Source organism: Camelus bactrianus, chromosome 10, assembly GCF_048773025.1.
Source record: "Camelus bactrianus isolate YW-2024 breed Bactrian camel chromosome 10, ASM4877302v1, whole genome shotgun sequence".
In the NCBI taxonomy this organism is placed as follows: Eukaryota; Metazoa; Chordata; class Mammalia; order Artiodactyla; family Camelidae; genus Camelus; species Camelus bactrianus.
The window spans coordinates 5,763,897-5,780,013 of record NC_133548.1 but is presented as its reverse complement, the minus strand read 5'-3'; the positions used below and the strand labels follow the sequence as shown (position 1 = coordinate 5,780,013).

At 47.8% G+C, this 16,117-nt stretch overlaps 1 protein-coding gene and 1 non-coding gene across 2 annotated transcripts; one reads left to right on the top strand and one right to left on the bottom strand.

Moving 5' to 3' along the window:
* Positions 1-14: 14 nt before the first annotated feature.
* CCS (copper chaperone for superoxide dismutase) lies at positions 15-10,263 on the top strand. Its single transcript, XM_010956680.3, has 8 exons — positions 15-172; positions 511-583; positions 4,631-4,768; positions 4,988-5,165; positions 5,750-5,810; positions 9,615-9,692; positions 9,763-9,866; positions 9,949-10,263. The coding sequence occupies exons 1-8, from the start codon at positions 134-136 to the stop codon at positions 10,100-10,102; spliced, it is 825 nt and encodes a 274-aa protein (XP_010954982.1). The 5' UTR covers positions 15-133; the 3' UTR covers positions 10,103-10,263.
* Positions 10,264-14,945: 4,682 nt separating this feature from the next.
* TRNAV-AAC (transfer RNA valine (anticodon AAC)) lies at positions 14,946-15,018 on the bottom strand. Its single transcript has one exon. It is a non-coding gene; the product is annotated as a tRNA-Val (tRNA).
* Positions 15,019-16,117: the final 1,099 nt, after the last annotated feature.

Below are 16,117 nucleotides of genomic sequence, written 5' to 3'. Positions count from 1 at the left end.
GCCTTGCATGCGCACGCACCAGGAGGCGGGGCAAGGAGCGGCTTCCCAGGCTCTGCCTCTCCGCGACGCTACTCGGGATTGGAGCTTAAGGACCTTTACAGTTCGGGTCCTCCGGCTGGTGTCTGGGTTCAGGATGGCATCGGACTCAGAGGACCGCGGGGCTGCCTGCACGGTGAGGGTCGAGGCCTCAAGTGGGAGCCTTGCACGGCAGAGAACCTCAGCCCCTGGGGTGATCTCTAACTCGGGAATGGGGGAGGGAGCGGGCACCCAGGTGGAGGCCTGGGGCCGGGGCTTAACACTGGAATGTGAGAGTAGCAGGGCTCTTGGCGTTAATTTTGGGAGGTGTTGGTCCTGGAGTGATCTTGAGTGATAAGGAAGAAGGCGCTTGAGAAGGAGTCACGTGGGGCGTTACTCCATGCCGTTGGAGGTGGTCGTGGGGGTGGGTAGTGAAACAGGATCACGCTGGAAGGTTCTCGAGCTCTTATCGACCAGTCCCTGCCACCCTTGCAGCTGGAGTTCGCGGTGCAGATGACCTGTCAGAGCTGCGTGGACGCGGTGCGCACGTCCCTGAAAGGGATAGCAGGTAAGAACCAGAAGAACTTTTATGCTCACAGTCCGGATGCCTCTGGGAGTGGAGAGTTCTGAGCAAAGCTTTCCGAGGATGTTGGGCTCTCTGCCTCCTGTAAAACATTCTTGCTGGAAGAGCAGCTGGACTTATGTTGGACATAGGGCAGTTTTTCTCCCTCAGCAGATTTCTTAGAAACCAGATAAAGACTTCTGGTGACTCTACGTTTTCTGGTCTGGGTATCTGGAATCGGCTTGGCTTTCTCATGGGTTGGCTGGGAAATTGTAGCTTCTCAGAATGCAGAGAGGGAGAGAGAGAAAGAGAGAGATTGCTTGATTAGGGGATTTGCCCTCTCCAGGAGGCCTGGGATTTGGGGAGGAGGATTCTGCTCTCCTCCTAGGGGTAAGTGGAAGGACCTCCTAGCCCAAGGCTCACTTCCTTGAACCCTTATCACTCACCCTAGAGTTCCCTATGGCCTAATCTTATCTTCCTCACTGGGCCCTGAGCTAAGACAGGTGCTGGCCTGGCCACCCTCTGCACCAGCTGAATGAAACTGCTGCTCTGCTGGGGAGCCACCCTTCTTGGTTCAGACTCAGGTCAAGAGTTCTGGGCTTCCCCCGGGGGCCCTCCACACTTCAGGTGCAGAGAAGCAGCTCTTCATACACCCAGAGCAGGAACCCACCTGTGCCAAAGCCAGGCCATCAGAAAGTCTTGTGTGCTGTGTATCTACATCCCTCCTTTTCCGTACTTTGGTTTTCACATCAATCCAAGCCACCTCACAGCTCCCCGACCCACACAAGAACTTCATCTGTGGGCTCTCTATTGTCTCTGTTGCTCTCTCCAGTAGCTTTTTCACATAAAATCCAGAGTGATTTTTGAAATCATACATCAGATATTGTCACTGCCTTGCTTAAACTCCTCTAAAAGTCATAATGTTTAAGAGTTTCCCAGGGGCCAGGCACTGTTCTCAGTGCTGTATGTGAGATAATTAATCCATTTAGGTCTTCAGTAGCCCCCTTAGGTAGGTAGTATTATTATCTCCATTTGCAGATGAAGAAACTGAAAAGAAAACTCAACAGAAAGGTTGAGTAAGTTGTCTAAGGCCACACAGCTAGTATGTGGCAGACTCAGGATTTCAACTCTGGAGCCCACACCCTCAACCACTGTACTCTGTTCCATCTCCCAAAGGCCTCCCATTGCATTAAAATTAAATTCCATATTCCTTCCTGTTGCCTGCAGGGCTTTGCTTCACTAGTCTCCACTTTCAACTTCATATCTTATTATTTTCTTCACTCCAGCTCCAGCCACTCTGGTCTTTCTCTTAGAGCACATAGATGTCGTTCCTGCCTCAGGGCGTTTGCCCAGACTGTTCCCTTTGCTGGAATGCTCTTTCCTGACTACATTCAGGCCTTTGCTTAAAGGCTTAGAGAGACCTTTCTTGACCAGCTGGTTGAAGTGGCTGCCCCCCACCTCCACTTCGTTGTTCCCTAATATCTGTTTCATTGATCACACTTTTAACTTTCTGAATCTCCCTGTGCATGTAATTGATATGTCTGTATTCCTGCACTGGAACACATGCTGCGTTATGGGACAGAGACATCACCTGACTTGTTCCCTGCTCTATCCCTACTGCCTGTAACTTGGTGCATGATAGGTGCTTAGTATACATTTGTTAAATGAATGAATTGGCAAGTGAATCCCTTGCACTGCATGCTTGTTTGAGCCCTGGGAGGCTCAGAAAATCAATCCTTTGGGGCCCAGTCCTACTTCCTGTGGGACAAGGGGACCAAGCATCAGCTTTGGGGTTGGACGGGCTGCCCTCTGAGCTTTTTTGATCTCAAGCCAGTTGTGTAACCTCCAGCCTCATTTCCTCACCTGCCAGAGGAAGACGGCATCACTGTCCTGATGTGCACACAGCTCCCGACATTCCCCAGAGGCTTAGCTCACAAGAGTTCTCTGCCATCCTCCCTACACCCCCTTTGCATCCATAGGTTCCTCTAGTTGGACCCTGAGCCCCAAGGCCTCAGGCTACCATGTGGCCCAGGATGAGATGTTGTGTGAAGTGGCAGGCAGGCTGGTTATTTGGGGGGTTTTCTTCTCCCAGAATTGCCCTGTACCTGCCAGGGAGGAGATGGGTGTGTCTGCCTGATCTCTGTTTACAGATTCTGCCCCTCCCCCTCGGTGTCACTGATGCTGCAGGGGACCTGAAGAAGCAATCCCATGAGACCTCGTGTAACCACAGGCCAAATGCTCCTGTCTCTCAGGTGCTACCTCATCCCAGTAGCATTTCCCAGTTGGAAGGAATCTGAACAGCTGAGGTTCCTTGTCTGTACCTCAGAGCTTGTTATTCCCTTCTCTGCCTGATGGTTAATCCAGGCGTAGTCTGGGTTATCTCTCCTCCTGTGAGCTCCGTGAAGACTAGGACCAGTGCTTTTCCTGACCCTGGTCTCCTCCATGCCCAGCACACATTTGTTCAAAGAATATGGAGGAGGGAAACCAAGGATGAAGGGGGCACCAACAGTCAGTGTAGCCTTCAGCTCACAGAGTACTAGCTCAACAGAGAGAAATGCTTCATTTAACCTGTGTCTTCTGGGCTGCCCGTGACTCCCGGCTCCTGTGGGCTCTACCCCCACAGAGCAACAAACACACACACAGAACAGAATGGTTGTAAGTCCAACAGGTGAGCTCAGCATTCAGCGTTCCCAACCCATCTGTGCTCTGGCTAAGGAGTCAAGAATTCTCTTAAAAGGCTTAGGAGCCTTGAATACCTGAATGGAAGAGAAGCCCCTCTCATCCTTCTTTGAGTGGGCTCGATGGCCCTCAAAGCTGAGCATATGTCAGAATCATCCTGCAGGCTGTGTACACACCACGGTGACTTCAGGGATTTGGAGGGCAGTTGAAGCACAGTGAGTTTTGAAGCTGACCCTTGTGGACCACACAGAGTTCCAGCCCACACAGAGGATTCTAAGCAGTGCAGTGTGAGTCACATGGGGAAAGAGGAGCTGCTACAGGAGGACCAAGGAGGGGTCTCCAGCCCATCCTGGGGGCTGGGAGCTTCTTCTCGAGGTGAGCAGTGCACAGGCAGAGTCCTCGGGCTCTGGAATTAGGCTGCCTAGGACTCCCAGTCCTACAGTTTGACTTTGAAGAAGTTTCTTAATTTCTCTGTCTCATCTTTCTCACCTGTGATGTGGGGATAATTTCACAATTACTTGAGTTAATACAGGTAAAGTACAAAAAAGTCCACAGTGCATGCTCAGTAAATGTTAGCTTTCATGATGATAATAATAGCTCCCTCTTTGTTAAGCATGTGCCAACTTTATTGAGATGTAATTCATATATCATCCATTTACAATTCATCCATTAAAGTATACAATCTAATGGTTTTTAGTATAGTCACAGAGTTGCACAACCATTACCACTCTCACTTTTATATTTCATCACCTCTTGAAGAAATTGTACCCCTCCGCTATCACCCTCCTGGCCCCCTACCCCCATCTACTTTCTGTCTCTATAGATTTACCTATTTTGAACATTTCACCCAGAATGGCATCATCTAATATGTGGTCTTTGTGACTGGCTTTCACTTAACGTAATGTTTTCAGGGTTCATCCATGTTGTACCCTGGATCAGTGTTTCATTCCTTTTTATGACTGAATAGTATTTCATTGTATGGATACACATTTTGTTTATCCATTCATCATTTGATGGGCTTCTGGGTTGTTTTCACCTTTTGACCATCATGAATAATGTGGCTATTGATAGCCCACTTTTATAAAAAGATTTTTAAAAGAATCATCTATGTTTCATAAGTTATAGATGACATTTGGCACAAAATAAGGACTCACAAGGATCCTGGGGGCAAAGTGGCATTATCCCCACTTTATAAAGAAACAAACTCAGGGAGGTTAAGGGCCTTACTCAGTGAGAAGGCAGCCTCTGAGCTTGCCTCCGGCCATGGGCAAGTTGCTGAAGATCTGTTTCTTTCTTCCCTGCTCCCAGAACAGGGGTGCCAGCCCCCTCCTGCCCTCTGCCCTCTCCTGCCCTCTACCTTCTCTGTTCTCTCAGGTGTCCAGAGTGTGGAGGTGCAGTTGGAGAACCAGATGGTCCTGGTGCAGACCACCCTGCCCAGCCATGAGGTGCAGGCCCTTCTAGAAGGCACTGGACGGCAGGCGGTACTCAAGGGCATGGGCAGTGGCCTGTTGCGTGAGTAACCACTGTGACCTTGGCCTTGGCCTTGGCCTCTCTGGGAGGAAGGTGTGCTGGGTGTGGTACAGACCTAACCATAGGATTTAGGGGCTTTGGGTTGGAGTGGCTTTGGAGACTGTGTGAAGTTATGGGGGGCTCTGCATGGCCTTTCCAAGCTGATGAAGGGGTGGGGCTGGCTGAGATAGTGAGCCAGTCCTGGTGTCTAATGCCTTACAGAGAATCTGGGGGCAGCAGTGGCCATTCTGGAGGGGCCAGGCCCTGTGCAGGGGGTGGTGCGCTTCCTGCAGCTGACCCCTGAGTGCTGCCTCATCGAGGGGACCATTGACGGCCTGAAGCCTGGGCTACACGGACTCCATGTCCATCAGTTCGGGGACCTCACAAGGAACTGCAACAGGTCAGTCCTCGTGCCATGCCTCGTAGCATCATCATCGCCCCAGCTGTGCACCCACGCTGTGCAGGGGGCTGTATTCAGCCCTTTACAGACATCTTCACCTTTGGTCCTCACAAGCACCCTGGGAGGCATATACACACAGGCTTGGTCTACAGATGAGGAAACTGAGATTCAAAGAGGTTAAAATGGCTGTCAAAGGCCCTAGAGCATGTAAATAGGAGAGTGGGGATTTGAGCCAAAATCTGACCTTGACGCTTCCGCTTGTAGCCACCTTACTGACTCGGAGACGGAAGGTGACTCCTGGCCACGGGAGGGTCAGTTCTCCGTGTCGTGGTGTTTGTCATGCTGTGCTGCAATTAGTCCTTTACTCATCTGTGTCTCCCCAGGCAGCTTATTGAGGGCAGGTCCCACATCCAACTCTTCTTAGTGTCCTCAACCAAGAGCCTGGCACAGAGTGGGCCTGTTTGTTGAGTGAGTAAGTGAATGAGTGAATGAATGAATAAAACAAATGTAGTTAAAGTAAGAGGATGGATCACCCGGCCTGTGAACTGTTGTTTCGCTACCCACCTGCTATCTTTTCTTCTCAGCTGTGGGGACCACTTTAACCCTGATGGAATGTCTCACGGGGGCCCCCAGGACTCTGACCGGGTAAGTGTTCATCTGGGCGAGGCTTGGGCTGAGAGAGACACCCAAGGTCTCCAAGGCAGGGCAGGCAGCTCTTGGGGCCTGAGAGTGGCATTCTTTTTTTGTTGGGGTCTTTTTCCCTCACTGTATTTTGTTCAGTTTAGAAACATTTATTGACACTTTCTGTGTTTAAGGCCTGCCCCCTAAGACTCACAGTCTGGTGAGGAAGACCCCTGAGGACTCCGCAGTTACAATGCGGGGAGGTGACCTTTTCAGGAGCCTGTGGGAGGCCCTGGGAGCCCAGAGCAAGCACCTGCTCCAGCCCATGGGGTGCAGGCAGTGAGAGGAGGCTTCCTGGAGGAGCTGGTGTTGTGGGAGTTAAAGGTTTTACCTAAACTAAAAAGGCCGTCCAGATGCTGCAGCTCCTGGCCCGCGAGTTTCATTTCACACCAGAGAATCGTTTCCCCATCAGCAGTGAGTCACGCGCTGCCTTAATGATTTTTGCCTTATCTGAGTACTACTTGTTCTGTTAGTTACTCATTGTTTTGATTTAGTGGGGAGGGTAGAGCTCAGTGGTAGAGAGTTAGAGTGTGTGCTTAGCATGCATGAGGTCCTGGATTCAATCCCCAGTATCTCCATTAAAAACTAAATAAATAAATAAACTTAATTACCTCCCCCTCTGCCAAAAAAAAAGTTTTGATTTAAATTGACTCATATTTTTTCCTTAGGTAAATTTAGCTACTTTATTTTTAATGTTTTAATCCTTCACGGAAGGCTTCAAACATGTTCTGAAATAGAGAAACTAGAGTCCCGAACCCCCCTGTTCTGTCACCCGGCTGTAACAGTTACCAACTCATGGCCAGTCTTGTTTCATCTACACCCCTGGCCCTTCTCCACCATAACTTTGAAGAAAATCAAGACATCATTTCGTGTAATTAAGGTAGATTTGTTTTTAACAAGAAACTTGATATTGCCCCAGAGAATGGAAAACCAGCACTTCTAGCCAGAAGAGGAGGCTCACTGTAAAAATGAATCAATGCAGGCCTAAAAAGTGCAATTAGAGTCCTGCCAGGGACTGAGGACTTCTTTATCTTTGTTAGAGTGATTAGCAAGTGTTAGGGGGCCTTAAAGACATGTTAATGCCAAACTGGAACTTTGTCCTGGACGTCACCCCAGGAGGACTGTCTTCTCTGCCGGTGGTGGGACGCTTCCTAAGCCCAGTCCACAAACGCCCAACTGCATCTCCTCCGCTTCCTGGGGAGCGAGTGCCCCCTCCCTGGGGATTCAGCAGCCTGGGCAAACAAATGAAAATACCGTGTGTGTTTCTTAATTGACGTAACTTATCTTTTGTTTTCTTGAATTTTGGCAGCGCTGTCACATTTCTAACAGTCAAAAGTTTCTTCTTCTCACGCCCCACCCCGCCCCGCCCCCTGGGAAGCTGGGGAAGCCTTTCTGTGGGTGCAGTGCCCAGCGCCATGCTTACACTGGGTGTGTCAGTTAGCTATGGCTGAGAATCAAATACTTCAAACTTGAGGGTTTCAAACAACAAGTATTGTCATATCACAGTTTCTCTGGGGCAGGGATCCGGGCGCAGCTTAGCTGGGGGCCCCTGGCTTATGGTTTCTCAAGGCTCGACATGGGAGGATCTGCTTCCACACTCACTCATGTTGCTGTTGGCAGGCCCCAGGTCCCCCTGGCTGTTGGCCAGAGACATCCATCCTTTGTCCCCGTGGGCCTCTCCCTAGGGGCAGCACACAGCACAGTAGCTGGTGTCCCTCAGAGCAAGTGAAGGGGGGTGGTTGTCCTAGACCAACGCCACACCCCTTTTTTATGTTCAGTGTTTTTTGTGGGGGGTCATTAGGTCTATTTATTTGTTTATTACTCAGGATTTTTTTTTTTTGGCAGAGGTACTGGGGATTGAACCCAGGACCTCGTACATGCTAAGCATGTGCTCTACCATTTGAGCTGTACCCTACCCACAAAGCAACACTCTTGTTGTAACCTAATCTTGGAGGTGATGCCAGGTCCAGCTGACTCTCAGTGGTAGAGCACACAAGGGTGTGAATCCAGAGGTGCATCCTGGAGGCTGTCTTCCTCATTGAGCCTTGAAAGGTGCTGAGCAGGAATTAGGCAGGTGGAGACGGAGAGGGAATGGCAGCCTCAGCGGGACACTGCACAGACAAAGCCCTGGAGGCATGAACCAGCAAGAAGGAAGTCTTGGAACTGGCAGCCCTGTGCCTCTTCGGAGGTGGAGTTTCTGAAGGGCAAGAGGCTGCCTTGTGATTTGTGCCTTGGCGTGGGCCCATCTTGGGACAGGGCATCAAAGGGGCTGGAGCCAGCTGCTCTGTTGTCCCCAAGCCCTTGATATAGGCAGAGGAAGACTCGAGCAAGAGCTGTGTGTTCAAGCCGCCATGATGACTGGCACATCCTTTTGGATTTCAGCATCTGGTTTTGCCTAGATGGAAGTGAATTCAGTGTGAGAATTTACTTCCAAGCCTGGTTGTCCCTTTGCACATCTCCTAGCTGGTTTCTAAGCTTCCTTCCCTTCTCTCCTCATCCTTTCTCTTCATACACCGTATTAGAGGGATTCCTCCAAAGCGTGGGGTAACCATGTCATAACCCTTCATGGCTCCCCAGTGCCCAAGGGTATGGATGCTGCCCGGCTGCTTGTTGTGACATTCAGTGCCACCTGGCTCATTTCCACCCACCCGTGCACAGGGGAGGGACTAGAAAAGCTGCCTCTCCCGACCTCCTGCTGCAGCTCATGCCCCCGGAGCATCACACCGGCCATTTGCTCCCTCCCAGTCCTGGAAACGCCTCCCTTTCCTTTATCTTCCTACCACAAAAGTCCCCAACACTAGGCGAAACAGAGAGTGCCAGGTGTAAGCAGCAGATGTCCCTCTGGAAAACAAGATAAAGGGAGAAGGGACTCTTCTTGCTACTTGCTTGGCAGCCCCAGCACATGGTGACATGCTTTGTGACCGACGTTTCCAGCAAGACCTTGTGTACCAGGCACAAAGGCACAGACTTTTACTTCTGCCTGAAGTGTCAGGTTTGGGGACAGACGTGGGTCTCTGTGACTCATCAGTAGGGTCTTGTCACCAGAAAACACTCTCAGGGTTGTACTAACCCTGTGTTTCGTAATCATTAGTCGGTTCCACGTCTGGCTCCCCGCCATGCCCCAAACCCCTTGAGGGTGGTTGACCGTGTCTGCACCCCCGCCCCGCCCGGCAGAGAGTATCTGACATAGGAGGTGCTCAGTTGCTGTGTTATGACACTTTAATTACCTCCAAGGGAAAAGGTGGGCAGAGCCAGGTCTTGAGGGCAGGAGACACCCTTTGTACCTTGTGTTTCTTCTCTGTCTCTGGAGGCTGGATGTCAGGGGAAGGATGCTAGTTGCCTCTGACGGTCAGGAAGCCAAGCTTGGCCAAGTTAAGCCCAGGGGAATTGCAGCCTGTCAGGTGCTCACAGAGTCATTAGGAAGCTGGAGAACTGGGCTTGGAAAGAAACAGGAATTGGGCTAGATTGTGAGGCTGGGATGCAGACTGGGCAACAGCCTCATAGGAGAAGCAGTCTGGTCTAGTGGGCATGACTTCCCACGAAGGCACTCACTGGCTCTTTTCAACATGCTGTCATTCTGCCCGGGATTTTGGTTCCAGGGTGGGAAAGTCCAGTTGCCTTCCTCGTGTCCTGGGCTGTCCCTTCATCCTGCCAGACTGTACCACAGGAGGACACTGGTACTTTGGGGAAGGGAGATCAGATTCTGAGAAGCCAGAAGTCAGCAGCTATGCCCCCATGTGCTCCCCCCCTCCCCGGGTCTCATTGCAGCACCGTGGAGACCTGGGGAACGTCCAGGCGGATGCTGATGGCCGAGCTGTCTTCAGAATAGAGGATGAGAAGCTGAAGGTGAGGTGAAAAATAATGTGGGGGCCCTTTCTAACAGGTCCACTGTCTGAGGCTGTTGTCTCCCCTCTAGGTGTGGGATGTGATTGGCCGAAGCCTGGTCATTGATGAGGGAGAAGACGACCTGGGCCGGGGCGGCCACCCCCTATCCAAAGTCACAGGGAACTCTGGAGAGAGGTAGGTACTGTGCCATCAGCATGCACAGAGGCCTGGAGGGGCTCCGGCAGGTGCTCACTCTAAACCACATGCTCCTCCGCAGGTTGGCCTGTGGCATCATCGCTCGCTCCTCCGGCCTTTTCCAGAACCCCAAGCAGATCTGCTCCTGCGACGGCCTCACCATCTGGGAGGAGCGAGGCCGGCCCATCGCAGGCAAAGGCCGAAAGGAGCCCACCCAGCCCCCCGCCCACCTCTGAGCACATCCTCAGCCTGGGGTCTGTCACCGTCCTCCCTGCTGAGTGCCGTCCACTCCAGAGGGAGGCCCTGCTCGCCCAGCCCTAGAAGAACTAGCAAGCAGGGTGTGTAGGGGCTGCCATGATGTTCCCTTGGCAAATTAAAGTTTTATTTTAATATGTAACTTTGTGTTTTGTCCGTGTCCCTGTTTCCCCTAATGGGCTTGGTGAACACAGTGCCTCTGCCCTCCCTGTCGAGGGCCACCTCTTGGCTTTGAAGCCAAACAGAACCAGATTCAAATCCGCACAGCTCCTGAGGGCCATGTCCTCCTCCTCAGGGTCACAGTGAAGGGCCACAGCAGACCTATTTCTGTTTGTGGCCTGTGCCTGTCCCCCTCCCTTCACTGTGGCCAATTTGGAACCAAAATGGACACCTGATCCATGCAGGGCCTTGCTTTCCCGGTGAAATCAAAGCAGATCCAGCTTTAGTTTCTCCCTGTGGTTGAACCCGTAACGTGGGGATACGGGAACTGAGTGGCCCTCTTCTCCCTGCCTTACGGACTGAATATCAGAAAAGCCGATCTGCTGAGGAGGAGGAGTGAGGCAGATGCACAAGGAGAACCTAAGAGTCACTGGAGGAGGCCAGACGCTCCAGAGTCCACACTCAGCCTTCTCCAAGGCCTGGGAGTCAACAGACAGTCCTGTATGCTCCCAATGCATCACCACCCACTTAAAAAAAAAAATCAATCTGGCTTGAGTTGATTTCTTTACTCACAACTGAAAGACTTTTAATTAATCTAATAGGGTGCTTGGCACAGAGCCTGGCACATGGTAAGGTAAGGAAACAGTGGCTGTGATCCTGAGGCTCCATGGGGCCCCTGGAGGCCAACCCCACCAAGCTCCCATCTCAGGGATGGTCGGTAGCCAGGAACTAGTGTGTGGGGCTGGGAATTCCAGGGCTCCCCACTCACCTGTTTTGCCCACCCCTACCCCAGACCATGCCAAGCTTGTCCATCCAGGACAAAGCTGCTCTTGTGACCTGATGGGCCGGCAGAGTATACACACTTTGCCCCTTACACTGCCAGCTTGGAACCACGTGGGTGGTTTTACAGTCAGTTGGCCTTGGCTTGGATGCTACTGGCTCTGCTCCATTCCCCAGGCCCTGCCATTCTCCCCCTTCAGGCTACTGACTGCCTCCAGCCCTGCTCTTTCTTGCCAAACCTACACTAGTTGCTTTCCAGCTCCCCTTCGTTCCTGGGGAACCAAATCCTTTTAAACCTGGGGCGCAGGCTGTGTTTCTCCTACCTCAGAAGCATTGCAGGAACTCCTCTTGGACTCTGCCCACAGCCAAACCATGACCTCCACTTACCTTCATTCTGGATTATAGCTGGATTTAACCCTTTTATGGCTAGACCACTCACCCTTCCCTACCACTCTGTTTCTGCTCTTAAAGGATCAATGTTCCATTAGCTTTTCTCTTTTCCAAACTCTTAGATGTGTGGTTTTCAAACTTTGCTTTTGAATCACAGAACCCTTTCAAACATCTTTATGTGGAACTGCAGCCAAAGATGCTTCTGCCTGACTAAGGGCTTCCCAAAAGCCCTGGGCTCCAGGGAGCGCAGTTGGAAAATCTTTGCCAAATTCAGGCATTTTTGCATTATCTCTCAACTGCAACCGTGTCCATAAACCACCTGTACTATCATTTACAAAATACTGTTCTTTAAATTAATTCACTTTTAAACTTACTTAAAAAGGAAAATTTAATCTTACTAGCTAATACCTATATGATGATGATGAAGTCTATTCTAAACACTTCACATGCCACAATTCATTTAATCCCCATGAAAATACTACAAGGCAGGGAGGGAGGGGTTAGCTCAAGTGGTAGAGTGCATGCTTAGCATGCATGAGGTCCTGGGTTCAATCCTCAGTACCTCCTCTAAGAATAAGTAAGTAAACCTAATTACCCCCCCCCCCAATTCTGCGGTCAAATAAGGAAACAGGATATTGAAAGATTATTATAAAATAAATTTTAAAATTAAAAAAAAATACTACAAGGTAGGTTTTATTACCATCTCATGTTACAGATGAGGAAAGTAAAGCACAGAGCAATTATGTAACCTGCCCAAGATCACACAGCTAGTAATGTGGCCAAGTCTAGATTCAGACCCAGGTGGTCTGGCTCTAAGTCCATATTGGTTCTTATTGTAAAGCATAGAAAGCAAGAGTCATTTGTCATAAGCAGAAGTTTGCTAGAAAAAGAACATACATAGCTATTAATATAAAAATTGTTCCTCCACAAATTGCCCAAGATTGTAACTCCAGTGGCTTTTGCACGGCATTTCAGGAAACCCAGACACTTTCTTTGCACCCTGTCCTCTCAGCTGCCACTTCTTCTCTATCCTCTGCCCTGGCTGCTTTCTCAGCTGCCGCCAGCACCCAGCCTCATAATCCATGTCTCGGGGACCTCCTGTCTCTTCTGCCCTCTTCTCCCTGGCTTTTCCCCTTCCAACATTCCAGTCTCGTTTCTGCCTGGGATTCCACACTGTGAATTTGTAGAGCTGTAAACATTTCAAGAAACATCCTTTGTCCCAAGTGGGAGATCTTCTCCCCAGCTGAATCCTGGTAGAGGAGCCCAGTTGGAGTCACTCTTCAGAGCCTTGACAGAGCCTCTGCCTGGGACTCCTGGCCGCACGGGGCGGGGGGGGGGGGTTCCTTGGAAGAGGTGGGGCTGTTTCCAGAGGGGCCTGTGATGTGAAGGCGAGTGAAATTCTGGCTTTGAAAATTTTTCTCCGTTCTCCCTCTGTCTTCTCTAACTTTTCCACTACCAGTGGCTCTCAACTGGGGGGCCCTTGTGATCCCTGGACCAGCAGCTCCCCTGGAAATGTTCGAAATAGCAATTTCTGGGGATTCACTCCAGATTTACTAAACCAGAAACTTGGTGCGTAAAGTGGAGGAATCTGTTTTAAAAGCCGTCTAGGTGATTTTGAAGCACACTAAAGTTTGCAACTAATACAGTTACTATTCAATTTATTAAGGTAATACACTTAAAACCTAGTTTTTAATTTTCACATGAATAATTTAAAAAATATAACTGACACCTCAAGGACGATTGAAATGTCTCAGGTTTGTTTGCTTCTGCACTGAATGATTTTGGATCCTATGCTCTTTGATTTCTTTGATTTTGACTTTGTCTTCTTAAAAATCAGTTTTTTTCTTAAAAAAAATTTTCCTTAAGTCTTTAACTTTACAAGATTTATTGTTCTATGTATAAATCTGGTAAAATAAGAGTTATTATCTTCACCTTTTCTTTGATAAACTCTTGTTGGATACATTAGCCTCCCTTCAATAATCATACCCATTTGCAACTTAAGTCCCCTCAAAATTTAAAAAATTGCCTTTGTATATTTAATATGTTTCATTTTCTTAAATACCACAGATTCCTGGCCTAAAGGTAAAATTCCCAACATACTTCCTGGTAAATCTTACAAATACAGTGAAACTATTCTACTACTGTTTACAAACTTAAAAAAAATTGTTCATTTTAACCAAAAATCGCAACCTGAAAGTCAATTTTTATAACTGCTTCATTTTGACATTATTTTAGATTAACAAGAAAGTTGCAATGTAGATAAATCTTGAAAACATTAAGCTAAGTGAAAGAAGCCAGACGCAAGAGACATATATTCGTATTATTCCATTTATATGAAATGTCTTGAACAGACACATCCAGAGTCAGAAAGATTAGTGGTCACCAGGGTCTGGGGAAAGAGGAGAATGGGGAGTGACAGCTAATGAGTACAGGGTTTCTTTTGGCGGGTAATTAATTTAAATGTTCTGGAATTAAATAGTGGTGATGGTTGCACAACTGTGAATATACTAAAACCGTTGCATTATACACTAAAGCGGTGTATTTTATGGTATATAAATCACATCTTAATATTAAAAAATCAAGGGGAGGGCATAGCTCAGTGGTACAGTGCATGCTTATCATGCACAAGGTCCTGGGTTCAATCCCCAGCACGTTTGTTAAAAATAAATAAAGCCTAATTACCGCCCCCCCCCCAAAACAAACAAACAACTAAATGGAAGAGATTGAGAGGCATTACAGTAAAAATTAATTAGCCCTCAATATTAAAAAAGTCATTTACATAGGAAAAAAACAGTACTGTATTCTTCCCGCAGCTCCCCCTAAGGTTAACAATTTATGTAAGTATAGTGCAGTTATCAAAGCCAGTTAATTAACACCGAGGAGATACTAGTAACTAAACTGAAGACTTTTTTCAAATGTTGCCAACTTTTCCACTGACTGCTTTCTGTTTGAGGATCTAATCCTGAGTGGCACATTGCTTTTAGCTGTTGTATCTCCCTGGCATCCTCCAATTTGTGTCCACTCCTCTCTTTCCTTGTCTTCACTCCCTCGTTTTGACACTTCTGATGAGCACTAGTCAGATATTTTGTCATGTCTTTTCAGCTTGAGTTTGTCTGGGTTTTCTTGTGATTAGGTTGAGGTGATGTATTTTTGGCTTGTTAACCACAGAAGTGAAGTTGTGCCTTCCTCAGTACATGGTGTTGACGGATCTCAGCATAGGTGTGATTTACTGTGGTCGTTTGGTTAAGGTGGTATCTTCTGAGTTCCTCCACTGTAATCTTAGGATTTTTCCCTTTGCAATTAGTATCTTGGGAGCTACTTGGAGAATATTTAAAGATTCTGTTTTTCATCAAACTTTTGCCCACTGATTTTAGCATCTAAAACCAATTTATTTTTTTATTGTGGCAAATACACAGAATGTATAATTATAACCATTAAAAAATTTTTTTGGAGGGCAGGTAGTTAGGATTTTATTTATTTATGTATTTATTTTGATGGAGGTACTGGGGATTGAACCCAGGACCTCGTGCATGTTAAGCATGCACTCTACCACTGAGCTATACCCTCCCCCTCACTTTAACCATTTTTAAGTGTACAGCTCAGTGGCATAAAATACATTCACATTGTTGTGCAACCATCACCACCATCCATCTCCAGAACTTTCTCATCTTCCCCAACTGAAACCCTGTCCCCATTAAACATTAACTCTCCATTCCCCCTTCCCCCAACCCCTAATGACCACCATTCTACTTTTTGTCTCTATGAATTTGACTACTCTAAGTACCTCCTATAAGTAGAATCATACAGTCCTTGTACTTCCGTGATTAGCTTATAGAATCAATTTCTTAACTATATTTTTTAAATTAGAAAAACAAGACTGATCTGTCAGATTCTCTAATATGTCATTTCTTTAACGTGATATGTACTTCAAATACCAAATATATTCAGATTTCTCCAAATATGACAAAAATCTACGTGAGTTTCATTTAGTTTATCATGTTTAGTTTTAATTCTAAATCTTCCCAGGGATAAGATAAGTGACCCATTAAAGGAACATTTTTTTCAGCTGAATAGGAGTTAGGATTATAGTCCTCAAGGCTGGGGCAGTTTACCTCTGGGGCACATGCATCAACAATTCTTCTGGTGGCATACCAAGTACCTGCTGGATCTCTTAAACTGTTCCTGTGATGACAGGGAACTCCAAGGACAAACCCTACAGACAACATTGGCTTTAAAAACTATGATCCCTAAATTTAAATTAAGCCTGTAAACTATATTTTGATAACCTCTTAACTTTATCACCACATTTAGGCAATAAAAATTGTGTAACCCTCCCCTACCTTGTCATTGTCTTCACTACTTGAATAAATTAAAGACAATCTATTAGAAGTTGGCTTTTCTTTTTCTTTCTTCCCCTTTTTCCCCTCTCACTTGCTCTATTGGCCACAATCCTAAAGCCATAATAATGACAAATCTTTTTCTGGCTCTGAAATGTGTTTACCACAGAGGAACATCTTTATATAATGGATGAGTTAGCTCCATGTGAGTGTCATCAAAGACACATTATGTTCTATGTATGAGCACATTTAATAGTCATTCTTATTCATGCACATAGTTGGGAAAACCTAATAGCCTTGAGCTGAGCTTTGGGTCCAGACCCTAGGTCT

Coding starts and splice junctions, on each gene's coding strand:
- CCS (XM_010956680.3), top strand. CDS start 134: ATGGCATCGGACTCAGAGGACCGCGGGGCTGCCTGCACG. Junction 584..4,630: donor GTCCCTGAAAGGGATAGCAG/GTAAGAACCAGA, acceptor CTGTTCTCTCAG/GTGTCCAGAGTGTGGAGGTG. Junction 5,166..5,749: donor CTCACAAGGAACTGCAACAG/GTCAGTCCTCGT, acceptor TTTTCTTCTCAG/CTGTGGGGACCACTTTAACC.